General features: G+C 32.9%; 1 protein-coding gene and 1 pseudogene across 1 annotated transcript; both read right to left on the bottom strand.

Moving 5' to 3' along the window:
• Nucleotides 1-945: 945 nt before the first annotated feature.
• LOC146954509 (protein BONZAI 3-like) lies at nt 946-6323 on the bottom strand. The gene is made up of 16 exons (XM_085757782.1): nt 6072-6323; nt 5218-5265; nt 4933-5081; nt 4778-4826; nt 4460-4516; nt 4007-4186; nt 3773-3907; nt 3617-3678; nt 3400-3496; nt 3195-3309; nt 3027-3103; nt 2752-2889; nt 2194-2361; nt 1749-1862; nt 1549-1645; nt 946-1292 (listed from the first exon to the last, which is right to left on the bottom strand). Exons 1-16 carry the CDS (start codon nt 6213-6215, stop codon nt 1168-1170), a joined length of 1755 nt encoding a protein of 584 aa, XP_085613908.1. The 5' UTR covers nt 6216-6323; the 3' UTR covers nt 946-1167.
• Nucleotides 6324-11274: 4951 nt separating this feature from the next.
• LOC146954508 (sister-chromatid cohesion protein 3 pseudogene) lies at nt 11275-14809 on the bottom strand (annotated as a pseudogene).
• Between the last annotated feature and the right edge of the window lie 3384 nt (nt 14810-18193).

Below are 18193 nucleotides of genomic sequence, written 5' to 3'. Positions count from 1 at the left end.
ATATAAGATGTTGTTAAATTCGTCTCAATGTGTATTTTTAAAATATTAAATTTTCATAATTTTTTTTAATAGAGAATTAAAGATATTGAAGATAAAAAAACATGCATTGATATGTGTGTCAGAGACAACTGTGTCAAGTAATATGGGACCGAGGGAGTAACATTTTAAAGTTTCATCCATCACATTTTGCTAAAAGCTCGTTCTATTCACAAGAGAGGATATACATTTTGTTCCTGGATCTATGAACAACTTTTTGCGATCTCTTTTCTATTAACAGAATGGCATAAGATATTCTTTGTTTAACATTGGTTTTGTAATCTCTCACGGTTGTGAATAGATTCTGCAGACTTTAATATATTCACAGTTTTTCATTCTCATATATCAAGTAGTCATTATTACTTAAAAGAATTTGGCTTTTGACATTGAAGTTCATGCTTCAGCTATGGCTTCTTAGACATGAATATTTGACATATTCAGCAACTCTTCAAAGAGAGTTAAGTTTATATAAATACTACTTCAAGAACATAGCTGTTGAGGATGAGGCAGGATTCATACCAAGTTCTGGAAGAGCTTGTACGATTTTGAAGACACGGATTTGTACAATTAAGATGATGATGAAGACGACAACAAAAAATAGAAATGGAGTAGTGTTGAAATAGAGGAGAAAAAGAAGAAAAGGGAAATGTGAGGAAAGTGAAGAAAAAGCGGGGCAAATTATGGTTTCAACCTTTTATTTACGTTGCGTTTCAAAAACAAAAATGATGCAAGGTTAGTCATGATGAAGATTTCAAGTATAACTATTTGTAACCGATACCATATTATGAATATGAAGCAATGCATTCTTCCTTTCAGTAATGAATGGTGGGTACATCTGAAAGGAAGATCAACTTAATAGAATCAAATAACACAATGTAAACTAAAAGATAACTTACATGGAAATAGAAATAGCATAAACTACTAATATCTAACTTTTATAATCAAGAATATAGCAGAGATTCATGTTTCTATTTACACAGTTCATTTGAATGAAAAATGCAAATATATTTTCTGAGACCTAAAATTTTGACTGCTCCCAACACTAAAAAAAAAAATGTACCACTTAAAATCTAAGGATTGTCGATCAACTATCTATAGAGAGAAAAAAGGTTGACTATCTTATTGTAAAATCTATTGAATAGAGGGTGCATGAGGGAAATGGGGAACGAGTGGCTTGATATCTCGACTTCTCATGAAAGCCAGAAATTGACTAGGTAGTTCCTCCAAAAGAGCTTGCACAACAGAGATTTGTCCACCTGCCAAAAATACAATAATGGGGTTCAATTAAACGAGTAAAGATTGTTAGCATGGAAAAAAAAGTAAATAAAAAGTGTTTTCTAAGTATCTATTACACCAAAAATATAAGAGTATTAAATGTTATATTTGTATTATCAACTTTAAACTTGATGGTACATGAATTTGTGTCAATAAAACAAAGACACAAAATAGTTATATGAATTGAAAAACTATTAACAAGTTAAACTAGAGAAGCAACTACTAGTTAGTACTTACTTTGTACTTCTCTCATGGGGACAAATTGCACTATATCTCGTGTAGCTAGACGACCTGTAGAACTTTTTAGGCGACGGCCATTATCAGCATCCAGTACCTGTAATCATAAACCTTAGAACATGTTATTCGCTCAGATAACAAAGCATACTTAGCTGGATCCGTGCTAAGGAAAAGAAACTTAGGGAAGGATAAAAGTAGACCTCCATGCTCGTGAAATCAGCGCTTCCAACACCAACTATAAGAATCGATAAGGGGAGATCAGATGCTTTAACCACAGCATCTATGGTTTCTTGAAGATCTGTAACAACTCCATCCTGTGGGAAGATCATGGACATTTGATTGGTTATTCTTAAGGATTTAATTGATAAGCATTGTTAGTGTAAACTTTTTTCACTGTCAATCAATTATAATCGTCCGATTATTAAAATATTTGCCTTTAATCAAAACTATTTAAAAGTCACATAGATATATGATTGACTGTGATTGTTTGACAGTGTAAAAAGTTTTACACAAAATGTATCAAAATGATACTCTATACATAGATATATGATTGACTGTGATTGTTTGACAGTGTAAAAAGTTTTACACAAAATGTATCAAAATGATACTCTATTCTTAAATCATTGTACTTAGTGTCTTTCTCACCGTTATGATAAGCAATACATAGTACTTAGTGCTGTTATATGATGAAAGGGACTCTGCAGCCATTTGTGCAGCCATGTTGATAACTGGTCCAAATAAAGTGGGTCCTGATAGCGTGACACTGCGTAAAGCACTGCCATAAGCTTCCATTATGCCTTCAACTCCTACAACCTAAACACATAGGGAAATTATATCTTAATTTATTTAATAGAATGTATCAAGTTCATGATTAAGGAGTAAGAAGGTAATAGTTGAAAAAACATGGTGATATAAGTTTCTTAGGAAGATTTTTTACTGCAAACTTAAAAAACTCATTTACTCCATTTCTTCACTCCTAGGATCAGTATTGGTCCAATCCAAAACTATGATCCATAATAACCTCTATCACTTGTAATGGAACTCATAGTAGGATATGAATGTTATTTTCATTAGAGTTGATGAATGAGATGAAATTGATTTTATTGGAGAAGGAAAATAATAATTAACAATAGTTTTCCACCTTTGTAAAATAAGTCTAGCATCAAAGAACCATTGTACTAAAAATAACAGAGAATTTCTCACCTCAGAGCTAGTTGGACTCCCATTCAGATTAAAACAATGAGATATGGTACCTCCGGGTATCTTTCCTCCAAATCCCCAAGCAGGAAACTGCTTATCAGAATCATAGAACTGAATAACTTCTCCAACCTCCATAATAGCCTGCATAAATATTATTCAGAACCGAAAAGAAGTTAAAAAATGGTAGGATCGTCATGAAATCTTGAATGGGATTGTTATGTTTCACAAGTTGATGATTAAAATATTTGAAATCTTCCATTGACAAGTATAGAGCTTACCTTTTGGTATGAATTTAACCGACCGGATAAATCGATGTAATGCAAAGAATCTGGCTGTTGAGGACTTCCATTTGAAGCTGGACATATATATATTGAAGCTATTAACAAACTACAAATATCAAATTATTACTAATATTGACCTTAGTTAATAGAATAATTGACACTAACCAGTGAAATCTACCGCAACCAAGAAGTTTAGTTCAAATCCACTAGATATGTAGTCAATAAAGCTGAATTGTTCCTTTTCACAATATTGATCCACAAAGAGTTGACCCTTCAGAACCTATAATAAAGAAATTTAATCAAGTGTAAGGCTAAGCAGAGATTAGATCCAAAATATAACTTGAATTCGATTGCAGAGATTAATGAACACCTTCTCTTGTCCATTGCGTGTGGATGGCATGACAAAATTTGCGCCTTTTTTCTCTTGGTATAGCTTTTCAAGGTCTGCTACTGATTTTTTCAGTTTACTGTTGGCAACAAACTTTGATGTCAGTATTTTGCATCTATATATAGTATGGACTAGAAAATGTAAAGCCTAAAGATGTTTAGGCTAAACAAAAATAAAACTATATAATTTGACATTTTACCCGATAAGTACATGATTGCCACTGCTATTGAAATCAAAACACTCAATAAGTAATGGAGTATCCTGCATAGAGAAAGAAATTAAAGAATGTCAGAGTAATCTATATATGAATATGGTGTAACATAAGACATGTTGTACACAAAGATCGAACGCTTACTTTACTTCCAAACTGCTGGAAATTAAGACAAAGTGGTCTCCATTTTGGATTTAAATTGTTGTCTATAACTTCAGTCTTGAAAATAGGAACAGTTCCTCCACTCTCAACCACTCTTGATATCCTTAGAAAAGGATCCTGCAAGAAAAATCACGATGACAAGTTTTCAGAATGTTAAAACTAAATATGCACTTAAATATAGAACATATAAGATGAAGCTAGGTATTGAATTTGTACACTTTTAGAAAAAATGTCTTTGTTATCCAAGTGAGAGCAACGGAAGATAATATCAACAGCATTCTTTGCAGCAACTGTCTCCTCAGCATGAATGGTAATTGCCCCTTGATTTATTTGACTACTATTCCCTCCTTTGTTTTGAAGCCTTAAGGTTAAGCTCCTGCTTGGTTTGGTCACAATCTGTTCCATAGTATACACACGCACACAAACAGGAGAGACAAATGTCACACAAAGTCCATAGACCATAATCTTAATTCTGCATACAGCAGAGTTGGCAAGCAGCTATAATTAAGCTAACCAGCTTCATGTGTGTGTGTCTGCGCGCACGTGCGCGCGCGCGCGCGTGTGTGTGTGTGTGTGTGTTTCTGAAATGTGTGTTTGTCATCTACTGACAGATTTATTACAAACAAATGAAATACTGCAGTGTATGACATATTATACTGAGTTACTGACCTCTGATAAAGTGCAACTAGCCTCTCCAAGGAATTCTTGATCATTCAGTTTTAGTGTCTGCATGAAGTAACATAACATATTCAAACTTTCATTTTTCAAATATATAAACTTCACCAACACCGTCACGGCTTTTTATTCCAAACTAAAATACCCGTATAGTTGATGTTTTTTCTAACAAGAATTTAGCAGGCTATACGTTAGCCATGTATTTTACCCCCATCTAAAATTATTCTGACTGAGAAAGCAGTACAGGTAGAACTCATGCCTCGGTTAATCATAAAATGTTAGATATATTTTTTATATGAATAGTTTACAAACCTTTGTGGGAACACCATGATATGATGTGTCAATGTCATACACATGAAATCTGAAAGAAAGCAACAAAATGAGGGAGAGGAAGTTAGTAAAACAAATCAGAAATAAGCCTCATAATCTCATTGCTATATTAATTTTCGAAATGAAGGATAGCTTACACAAGTGGTTGCACAATCTCGAAATGAAATGCAATATTAATTTTCTCTATCCATTCCGGATTCAAACAGTTCGTTATGACTTCAGTGCGTCCTAATTCTTCCAATTTGCCGTCTCCTTTCTTTGCATATACCACAGCCATAGGATCACTCTGAAATTTCAAAAAAAAAAAAAAAAAGTTACATGCTGAAAGATAGCAACCATTTCAGGTCATTTTAAATAGCATATGCATTCTGCAATCAAAAATAAATAAATAGCATATGCATTCTTATGTATAAGAATATTACCTTTGATGCAATGTCCAGATCAAGTAAGTTACATGCTGAAAGAGATAACTGCAGCAAAAGAGTTGAATACCATAAGTAATTGGAAGGCCAAACTTAGCAACCAAAACTCACACTTCGACAACTTAGCAAACAAAGAAATTTTCAAAACTAATTCTTCATTGGCAAAAATACTTTGGTCAAACTAGAAGCAGAATCAGAAATGTAATATCAGGGACTAAACATAACATTGAATACATGTTTATGTAAAACTTAATTTAATTTATTAAGATTATTAAAAAAAATTAAATAAATATTTCTTTAATTGGACACTGATTATTAAAAAAAATTAAATAAATACATGTTTTGAAATTAACCCTTTTCAGGAAAAAGAATTCAGAACCAAATAATATATTTCAGCCATATCATATTTGATTTGATCGAAACAATTAGCATTGCGCAAACTCAAATTAATTCCAAAGTTATAGAAATTGATTATGACATGTTTGGGTGATGTAGATTGAAATTGATTTTGTGTATAGAATTATTCTAATTTAAAGTTAGAATTTATAGATTTTTTTACAATAAATGGATTCTTCAACATGTTATGACATAATCTACTTCACATCCATCCATGAAGCATGGACGGACATGACCACCAGTCACAAACACGGACTCTGAAATGTGTTGGACACTGAACACACCTCTGATCATAAGCGTCGGTGCTACAACTTCACATTCAAGCTATCTTTAAAATTAATTTTACAAAATCAATGAAGCACGAGACACAGACACCAGACACAGACATCGCAGACACAACACGGACACAGACACTGACAAACGAAAAACAGTGATAATGGATTATAAATCGTACATACCTCAACATTGGTAAACAATGGCTGAAAACCTTGAGCGGTATAGAAGAAATCGACGGCGTCATTGTTGTTGGTTGTTGCAGTTTCAGGAGCAACACCTCCTACTGCTTCTTTCGCTGCTTTCATATCTGAGAAACACCCTCCCATTATAAACCCTAATTTGCTTTTCACTCAATGAAACAGTTACAGTGAACGATCGATGCTTTTCCAATGTGATTTTTTTTTTACTTATATACAAGTTAATTTCTTGTTTTGACGAAGGAACTGCGAAACCGCTATGACTTTACGAAAACCAATAATCACGTTAATCTCGTGATTAATTTCAGGAAATAATCTTCTATTTAAACTTAAACGCGGGACGCGTGGGATCTTTGATTTTATTGATTTCAAAAATTTATTAGTAACTCGGAAAGTGCTTATTAAATCAAAAATTACTAATTTACCATTCTGATATATCAAACAGATCTATATTGATTGATTATTGAGTTCTAAGACTTGTTGCACAAGAAAATTGTATGCATAATGTTGGAAACAATGATTTTAACTTATATATACAAGTTTTTTTTTTTTTTTTAAATCTTTTAAGCAACATTTTGGATCCTTTCAAAAAGATAAAAACATTTTGAGTCTAAAAAGTTGTTACGAATTTTTTAATTTTCTGCCTTGTTTTTAAAGTTTTATCTTATTTATACTATATAAAAAGAAAATAATATGTTTTAGTTTTTTTGGTTTTTTCTCTTTTCAAAAATTAGCCTCAGTTTTCAATACAAATAACACATATAATAAATAGTTAAAAGTAAATTTAAATATTAAATTAAAAGTGTAACAAACACGATATGAGTATACATATCTAGTTTTTTTTCCTTTATCTTTTAAAACGTGTAATAAATTAGATAAGTGTATCTATACTTTCTTTTTCATTATCCCAATTATACAATTAAACAAATTTTTCTATAATAAAGATTGGTGTCGATGTCATTAAAAAAAAACTAGCGGAAAGAACGGCACTCACGTGCCCGTCTTTTCACTCTTTTTATTACGATAACGTATGTAGATTATCGACAATATTTCATAGAAATTTTGTGTGTAAAAAACGTATGATATTTGTTGCTTTTACGTTATAACAAACCATTACTTAAAAAAAGTTATAACAAACCAAACTAATCATAATTATTTATTTCAATGACACAAACAATATAGCAAAATATATATATATATTAGGATAATGAAAAAGTAAGTATTAAGGGTATAATTAGGATAATGAAAAAGTATGGGAATTAGTCCATGAATGGAAAAGGAGTAGTCACTTTAGTCCCTGAATGCAGAGAAATTGCAAAACAGTCCCTGAATGTAGACTTTGTTGGTCAATTTCAGGGACTAAAGTGACTAACGGAGTCTACATTCAAGGACTAAATTGACTAACGGAGTATGCATTCATGGACTAAATTGACTAACAGAGTCAACATTCAGGGACTATTTTGCAATTTATCTGCATTCAGGACTAAAATGACGACTCCTTTCCGATTCAGGGACTAAAGTGACTAATTTCCCAAAAAAGTAAGTATAAATATACTTATTTAGTTTGTTACACTTTTCAAATGATAAAGAAAAGAAACCAAACATATATATATCGTGTTTGTTACATTTTTTTAATATTTAAATTTATTCTTAATTATTTGTTCCATGTGTGTTATTTGTATTCAAAATTGTGGGCATTTTTTAATTATCAAAAAAAAATTGTGGGCATTTTTTGAAAGAGAAAAAACTAGTCCAAAAGAGTTTTTTTTTTCAGGGAACTAGCCCAAAAGAGCTGAAAGGGTTTATTTTCTTTATATATGGTATAGATAAAAATTTATATTATATTTTTTTGTTATATTGTTGGTCTCATTGAAATAGATAATCATGATTTGTTTAATTTGTTATAATTTTAAAGAAACTAATATTTATATCTTTAGTTTTAATCAAAATCAAAATTTCATAACAAAACACCGTTCATAATTTTCAAACGTTAGCGCAATAAAATTTGTCCGTCTTTTCGATAGTATACAAAAAAGTTTTTAAATCTCTTAAACAATTTTTCGAAGTCAAAAAGTTATAACAAATTTTGTAATTTGTAATTTTCTGCCTTTTTTTTTGAAAAAATTATAAAGCTTCTTATATATATTTTTTTTTTTTTGAAGAATTCTTATATATATATATATATATAAGTTGTTGAACACGTAAGCAACTTTTTGGAGAAAAAAACTTAATGCAAACTTATGAAAAATTGAAAAAACAACTTTTATCTATACTATTCGATATCTATCTATTATATACTAGATATATACTTTTAGCTATGGGAAGAAATTCAATTCATATCATCATTAGATAATAATTCGTTAATACAAGACGGTAGATCAATAAACAATTGGGAGTAAGCTTCTAAGGGGGCTACATGTGCTAATTCATGAGCAACCCCATTTGTTTGACTTCAGCTAAACTCCACCTTAGAGTTGTGAAAAAAGGTGCTAAGTATCGGCCTACAATGAAAAATGATGTTGCCGAACTCATTGTGATTGTTGCTATCACCATTAAAAGCATCTACGACGGCCTTGGAATCAAGAGAAAAATCTATACTATCAAACCCCAATTCTGCGACCCATCAAAGTGCATGGGAGAGACCTAAAGCTTCACCTACTTCCACCGAGCAGAGAGGGGAAAATAACACGGTCTTTGCGAGGATAAAACAGCCATCAGAGTCCCGAATACACATTCCAATGTCAACCTTATCATGCGAAGAAGAGAAGGATATATCAACATTGCATTTAAGCTTACCTGGGGTCGGATGCTGTCATCTGAGATTTTGCTCAGCCCTTGTGCAGCAACGATGCCATTTGGGTGATAGTGCCTTCGAAGTTCCCGTGCAAGCTTCCAGTCTCCCAACAATTGCACAGCATGTTCAGTTACATGGGATGTTGTTTCGTCAACCTGTTGCCAAAGTTTCAAATTGTAGCGCTTCCATAATGTAACTGATTACATAGCACACAGTGCTGTTTTTGTGTTACCCTTTACTGACTCACCTCTCTCTATCTACTACTATTTTCCCCTTATATAATAATCTCAATATTTAAGCCTCACCCTTTATGCATTTGTATTTTGATGTGCAGATTGATGACAAGCTTAGTTCCCCGGTATTTGCTAGCACAATCATTCAGAATTTTATTCAACAGTTAATCTAGCTACAGAGAACTAAAGTAAACACTACAACTTTTATACTAAAGAGAATGTGGTTGGTTTACTGTCAAATACAATGTGTCGGGTACGCGTCTATACTCCTCAGCCACCTGCAGTTGGAAATAGATATAGATAATTAGCACACAAAAAGGTTTCACAATGATCTCGCTGCGATTACTAGCAGTGCTTGATCCATTTGAAAGTAATTGGTTATTTGATCCGGTTAAAAAAAAATGGACAAATACTAAGTTCATTGGAACCAAAACAAGCAATAGAAGGTGATTTGACACTCTTAGCTTCCCCAACAGGTAGCCTCTTAACCATGTCTTTCAACTATTCAGCGCAAGATACACAAAATGAGTATTTGAAAACCTTTCATGAAGAATGAGTATTTGAAAATGAATGCTTATCTACACAGCAGTAAAATCCATCTTATAGCATGATGTATGAACAGTTAATATAAGTTAAAAAATAGAAGCCGAATATCAGTTTTAGTAAGGGTGTCTGTAGTTCGACTCAGCTTGGATAACTCACAAAACATCAGTTCTGATCCGATTATATGCGGTCTGAATAGGTTCAGTTGACTCAGTTTGAATTGGATATCCATGGCATTACTCAAAGTTTCACAACAGTTTCAGTGACCAAGTGATTTGCAAGTTACAACCAATCCAAAACAGGTAAACACACAAAACACTAACACCACCAAACCAACCATTTAGTACTCCCAAATACATTAAGGCAGCAGCATATAATTACTCCTTTACATAAAAATCTTTAAATAAACCACCGCCAAAACACACAAACTATCTATATATAAAGTAAAAAGTACAGACACGGACACGACACAAACATTCACAGTCAACACCTATAAATTTTTAGACAATGACATGATTCAATGTTCACATATGTCAGTCAGTGTAGGACACCGATACGAACACTGGAATATAATGTGAGAAGGTCAGGTTTTTAACAAATCTAATGCTGAACATGTGAGAAGCATTTGTTGCAGTTTTGGAGAAGCATTTAATTTCAAAACTGAACATGTGAGAAGATCATTACTCATTATCTCTAACAGGAAGATAAGGTTTGTAACAAAGCTAACGCTGGATTATACAATCAAACAATATGATATTATCTCAAACGCTGGATTATGACAAGGTCTTCATGTCTTTCCCTTGCTTCTTCGTAATTAAATATTTCCTACAACGCACTCAAACTACATAACCTAAATTATGTTTACTGACATGAATGACCTATTTCTCATACAGCTTCACTACTCCCTCACCGAAACTGAATCATCTCATTAACTACAAGATCTTAAGAATGAAACAATAATGGATAGTATAATATGTCTATATATTATATCTCATTCACATCTATGATAAAATTAGGCTTATAAGTTATAACCACATTTCCCTTCACCAATGTCATGACTTATTCATCAAAAATTAAGAGCTGGTAAATGCAATACCAACAAGGCAGATTCTACAATGGACCAACACTTAAAAATCACCTCAAATTCCAACATGGTCAATGACGTCCCTCAGAAGTATAAACTCACGATCCTCTTCAACCTGACTACTGAGATAATGAAATGATCAGGATCAGTTCAATAAAAACATTAAAAAAAGGAATATCAATTGAGTTTTGGAGCACACATATTTATTTTTCCTTGTTTTTGTTGAATCGGCACCAATCAAGTCACTATACTAACTACCAAGAGGACGAGAAGAACCGTGAACTTCTACTGTCAGACAACAACGGAAGTTGAAGAACGCTATGACTAAGAAGTACACAAACCTGAGTATTTTTTTCACAAACTATGTACAGTTATAAATAAGTATCTATTTGTTTCTGAATTCCATATTAACACGTGCAATAAATTAATATGTGCCAAATTGCAAAATTTTATATAAAATACTGCTCACAATTTACACATGTTAGCGCGATAAAAAGAACCGTCTTTCTGCTAGTTATATATAAGTATAGATGATTAACCGTACCAAGTAACTAGAAAGGATAGTATAGTACCACGTTAAAGTAGGAATTACAGAAAAATGCATGAGACAAAGTAAATTGCAGCCTGCATGTCTGACCCTGCAAGTTGAATTACAAACTACCAGTATGCCTAATTTGAACAGCTGCAATAAATTACTGTAAAGAAAACAAGTGCAGTAAATTAACATGTGCCAAATTACAAAAATACTTTTTTCCTCCAACTTTGCAAGGCTAGTTTGAAGCTCCTGATGTTCTTGAAGCAGATATACTAATTCTTTTTCCTCTCGGCAGCCTTAACTTTGATGAGCGTCTGATTAAATGTGACAAAGGAACGTCTTCATCATCTTCCTCTTGTTTGGATGTACTAATGGAATCCTCATCTTCACTTGAGCTATGGTCATAAGAAAGCTTCTTTCCCCGTGGACGACCCCTACGCTTAACAGAAACCCCTTCTTTTTCCTCTTGAAAGACTTCATTCTTCGCGCATTTTTCCAGCAAGACCTCAACAAATGTGCAATAGGGACGCCAGCCATTGGGATTTTCATCTTTATTTACATTTTCTGTTTGCTTTTCAACATCCTTCTTAATTTCCAACACATCTGATGCAGGGAGTTTTGACACAAAATGGACCACCGCTGCTTCTAGAAAAGACAAATGTTTTGGAGCATCTACAAAAGCATATTCAATACCATCCTTGACAAGTTTTAAAATGTCTGACTTGCACTTGTTCCGGGCAGCACCGATATAGGTTCTAGAAAGCTGAACAGCCAGATTTTTACATTCTGAGAAAGAGTTTTCGGAGGACATATCGTCATTTCCAGAGTTATCGACAGTATGCCAGTGGTATGCCTTTTTAAGTGCTTCAAGAAAAATGGCAGCCAAATCATCCTTTCTTTTTTTCAAAAATGTGATCAGGTTTTCTACAATCGCAGCCACACCAGTTCCATGAATTACAAAATGCGAAATAATCTCCGGAGCAAGATAGTCCTTTGGGACAACATCAGTATAAATCAGCTTGCAAGCACCAACTAAAACAGCACATCTATTTGTCTCTTCTTTGCTTACATCGTCATCTTCTACCTCGTCTGAAACATTAAGCTGTTGTTCACAAAGTTTCCCAAACTTCTGAATCACATATTCATCAGGCCGACATCCCAATCTTTCCAGACCTGTCTTGCTAAAATTTGCCATCCTAAATAAGCACCATGTTTCTGCAAGCATTGTGCATACTCGGCCACCAAGTTCACTTCCACTCTTATCTCCTTCATTACTGTCATCAGTTACCAAATTTACGAAGTATTCAAGTTCCTGTAACAAAGTATCACGCTTAGATAGGAGAGTCTTTAACGATACATCAGAAACACTTTCTCTGTCTAACACAAACTTCAAACTCCAAGCCAGATCAATATACAAGTTCTGAAGCAGCAAACCAACAACCTCATCCTCCATATTCCTAACATCGCGTAGCACGGTTACAATGTCTTCATATAAGTTATCAATAGGCATATATCTAGACAATTGAAGTTCATACATCCTTCTCAAATTTACAAGAAGAGAATATTCATCACCCCCAGTCTTAACTTCTCTAATTGCAGATTTCAACTTATCAACAGTTAAATCCTCAGCTTCCTTTAAATTGTATCGGGCAACATCTTGCAACTCCCCTTGACTTTCTACACAACAGAAGTTGATTGCCTTCACACAACCTCTCAGAGGGTCCTTGTCACCATGCTTGAAAAATGCATCTCTCATAAGCTGGAGGAGATTTTTGAAATTCTCTTCCTGCCTATTCAAAGAATAAAATTCAAGATTCATATACAAAAATATCTCGACCAGCAATGACACTTTAGCTTCATCCGAAATAAACTTCTGCAAGAGTAATGGGAAACTCTCCATCATGGCAATAGTTATATCCTGTTTATTATTTTCAAATACTTTCTTTTGAGCTTTGTTGTAGTACTGCTTTCTGTTATCAATAGCAGGAACAATCTTCTCTCCAACAGCCTTTTTCATCGATGCACACAGGAGACGAACCAAGTTTGTTTTACTTTCGTCGGTGATTGAAGAATTTTCATCAAGGAGCATGGATATGATGCACTTCCAATCCTTCATAGCTTTCATGTAATCCCACACATCATCAATCATATAACTAGTCAAAATTGGATTGGGTGGGAACTCATCCAGAATCCGCAACATTCTTTCAAGATGGACCTTAGAAGAATTGTCGTTTTCACCTCTTGATTCTGATTCGGAGCTATTAAATTTTTTAGCAATCAAGTAATCATATACTAATGCTCCAATGGCATGCCTGATTTCTGGAGGATCATCGGTCAGCAAATTATACAAATTACCTAATTCATCTCCAGTTATAAGTTGATGTCTAATAAGTTGTTTAACAAGGTCTATGGCCTGAACAGCCACAGAAACATCAATGTCATCAGCAAGCTCAATCATCCGGCCAGAAAATCTCTCGGTAAACAAACCAAGGGACAGTATGTTATCATCCATCTCATAGAGATTTTTCAATGCTATTATTGAAGTTTTTCTTACACCAGCATATTTGTCATTCAGTGTCCACCCAAGATATTTCAAGTGTACATTCTGCAAAAAAATTGATGGGTATGACAGGATCCATACACCGAGCGATTCAATGCACGACATTCTAATATTTGGATCAAGGTCCCTGTAACGATGCTCAAATAACCCTTTAAATATCTTGCCCATCATCTCCTCCAACGATGTTATTTTCTCGTGCATATCCGACAACTTTATTTTTAGTGACTCCATCCGAGGCCCCTCGGTTTTTTTCTTCTTTTGACCATCCAATTGTCTACGAGTAATGTCTCGTTGTACGCCAAGCATATTAGCAATAGTTATATACGATTTGATCAATGAAAGACCTATCAATGAAGCCACTTGACGATAAACTCGTGGAGGGGTGCAAGAAAGTGCAATGATGTACTCCATGCACTTTTCAAATAAAACTTTGTCAAACAATGGTCCATGCTGACATTCACGTACCAAATTATCCCAGAATGATTCTAGCTTCTCTTTCAAGTTTTTAAACTCATTCTTTATGGAATTTTGATAATTTTCAACTTCACCATTTTTTGCATAGTTAACAAGAGCAACAACAACATCATCAACGTTAATCTCATGCATGAGAACCTTTTTGTCGTGAAATTTGGCTCCACATACCTCAAACAGCATTGTTAAGAGTTCAACCATAGCAGAGTTTGGATCTTTTTCATAGCTTTCAACCCAAAGTCTGACTACATGAGGAATAAGTTTGCCGTTACCTTTGATCGCATCAAACAAAGTCTGATCAGTAGGTTTAAGCGTAGCCCTAGCAGTTCCTTTGTTGGCACGATTTCGCTTCGATTTTGGAACTTGACGCGCTTCTTTAGAATCTTCAGCCGTATCTACATCGGCGTCGATTTCGTTTGGTGGTTGCTTCAGAGGTCTACCCCTCTTGGAACGACGAGTTGATGCTTCGGAAGGTGGAGGTTGATCTTCCATGACCTAAAGCTTCTGCAACGCAAACGCATAAAGCGGTTTATTCAAAAAAAAGTATTTAGAATATGAAACAATCAAAGGTATGAAGGATTGGAAACAGTTACAGTGAACGATCGATGCTTTCCAATGTGATTTTGACGAAGGAACTGCGAAACCGCTGTGATTAATTTGAGGAAATAATCTTCTATTTAAACTCAAACGCGGGACGCGTGGGAAGTTTGATCTTTATTGATTTCAAAAATTTATTAGTAACTCGGAAAGTGCTTATTAAATCAAAAATTACTAATTTACCATTCTGATATATCAAACAGATCTATATTGATTATTGTGTTCTAAGACTTGTTGCACAAGAAAATTGTATGCATAATTTTGGAAACAATGATTTTATCTTATATATATATACAAGTTTTTTTAAAATCTTTTAAGCAACATTTTGGGTCCTTTCAAAAAGATAACAACATTTTGAGTCTAAAAAGTTGTTATGATTTTTTTTAATTTTATGCCTTTTTTTAAAAGTTTTATCTTATTTATACTATATAAAAAAATAATATGTTTCAGTTTTTTTGACTGGTTTTTTCTCTTTTCAAATTAGCCTCAGTTTTCAATACAAATAACACATATAATAAATAGATAAAAGTAAATTTAATTATTAAAACAAAAGTGTAACAAACACGATATGAGTATACATATCTAGTTTTTTTTTTCCTTTATCTTTTATAACGTGTAATAAATTAGATGAGTATATCTATACTTATTTTTCATTATCCCACTTATACAATTAAGCAACTTTTTCTATAACAAAGATTGTTGTTGATGTCATTAAAAAAACTAGCGGAAAGAACGGCACTCACGTGCCCGTCTTTTCACTCTTTTTATTGCGATAACGTATGTAGATTATCGACAATATTTCATAGAAATTTTGTGTGTAAAAACGAATGATATTTGTTGCTATTAAGTTATAACAAACCATTACTAAAAAAAGTTATAAGAAACCAAACTAATTATAATTATTTATTTCAATTACACAAACAATATAACAAAATATATATATATATATATATATTAGGATAGTGAAAAAGTAAGTATTAAGGGTAAAATTAGGATAATGAAAAAGTAGGGGAATTAGTCACTTTAGTCTCTGAATGGAAAAGGAGTAGTCACTTTAGTCCCTGAATGCAGAGAAATTGCAAAACAGTCTCTGAATGTAGACTCTGTTGGTCAATTTCAGGGACTAAAGTGACTAACGAAGTCTACATTCAAGGACAAAATTGACTAATGGAGTCTGCATTCATGGACTAAATTGACTAACAGAGTCAACATTCAGGGACTATTTTGCAATTTATCTGCATTCAAGGACTAAAGTGACGACTCCTTTCTGATTCAGGGACTAAAGTGACTAATTTCCCAAAAAAGTAAATATAAATATACTTATTTAGTTTGTTACACTTTTCGAATGATAAAGAAAAGAAACCAAACATATATATAGTGACTAATTTCCCTAAAACTTCTGCAACGCAAGCGGTTTTGGAGTTTTTTTTTTTTTTGAGGAAAAGCGGTTTTGGAGTTTTATGGCTACAATTTCAAAGCGGTTTTGGAGTTAATGCTTCAGGAATATGAAAAATATTATTTTTGTTTTTATATATAGTTTAGAATATGAAAAATATTTCCATTAAAAAAATGAAAAATATTTTTTTACCAATTTAAATGTTATAATTATTTTTAAAATATTATACAACTAAGTCATCTAATTTAAAAATTATTTATAACATTCTTTATAAAATTTATTTTAAAATTTATTTTTTTACCATCTCAAATATCTCTTAAAATATTGGTATTCTCAACAACTTTCACATTCTTTCGATTTAATTGTTTCAATCTATTTTTTTCATCCTTTCAAAGCAAAAACCTCTCTAAATCAAGTTTACGCAAATTTGATTAGAACATTTTTTTTTAATTCTTTTTGCTGAATCAAGAACAAAGAGAAGCATCAAATAAAAGATTGACATCTAAACCAGGTTGGCATCCAAAATCAACCCCCAATATTATGAAAAAATGAAATTTTGTACAGGAGGGAGACCAAACCAAAACCCTCAAAGAAAAAGGAAATTTTGCATATGTCATTATACATAAACCATATTATATAAACCATATTATGAGAAAGTCTTTAGTTTTGGAATAGCCATCTGATCTGAGAGATAAACGGTTTTGTAATACAATCAATTTACTTTTCTACACTCAAAGCAAAAATAAAATTATCTAATTCTATAAGAGAATCTTGAAAACATAAGAAATTATAGGCAAATTATATCTTATGATACATTTCACATTTTCACCTACAATCAAAGCAATGCTCAACAAAGCAATGCATCAACAATACATTTAGAAAACCCAAGAATTTCCTTTTTGTGATTCCTCTTTCAAGTGATTCTGAAAACTAATAAGATTCTTAATTTGAAATCCCTAAATGAAAGAAAGGATGAGTTGAAAATAAAAATAGCATCATATGTATTTTTGTGAGATAATGAGAGAAAAATGAACAACAACCTTTACTTAACGGCGGAACAAAGAAATTAGGATATAGTACGAAAAAAAAAAAACATGTTGCGACTTTTTTTGTTGTTGTGCCATATCTTCTGTAACACCTAAATTTGAAAGTGTCTAGAATATTCAAATAAGCGTTAAACTGATATTGGATACATTAATTATACAAATACATGAAACGACTTCCAGTCGGAGGTTTGGTTACAACATCATTCCACAACTTCTATGTTATATTATTACACCAAAAAGTTTGTCAAACATAGTGGAAATACAAAATCCCTAATAACACATCTTATAATATAACACATGCATCTCTAGTCCACAACAAGCGATCCCATGAAGTCACAATCAATCCAAGACTTTTTCTTTACCTTTTGCTTGCACAATCTGTGAACCTGAACAAATAAGGAGTTGGGTGAGACATAATGTCTCAGTGAGTTCATTATAGCCCTAGGCTAGTGATAACCTCGGGGAAAACCTACGGTTATCACGTGCCTACTTTACAACCTGACGGTTGATTATACGTGTGTGGACTTGTACCTTTGACGGTCGTGCATGCTATATCCGTCTTAGGTCTTTCCTATTTGTTATAGGCTTGCTAACAACATATGTGCCATGGCGGTTAAGGGTTCCTAGAACCGCTTTGCTAGGATACACTAAATGTATCTAAGCCTAAACATGAATCAAATCATGGCACAACCTATACCGGACGAATAGAGTAACCTAAGATCGTCCTTGGCAATCTTTTATAACTTGCTCATATCTATCATCATATCATAATCATGCATGAATACATTCATTTATATCATTATGTTAGGGTTGAACAATCAAACATAATCTTGGTTCGTTTTACGGAG

This window comes from Medicago sativa, chromosome 1 (assembly GCF_051527215.1).
Source record: "Medicago sativa cultivar Bolivia chromosome 1, Bolivia_mono, whole genome shotgun sequence".
Taxonomy (NCBI): Eukaryota; Viridiplantae; Streptophyta; class Magnoliopsida; order Fabales; family Fabaceae; genus Medicago; species Medicago sativa.
Note: the sequence above shows the minus strand (reverse complement) of the source record. Positions and strands in the feature narration are given on the sequence as shown.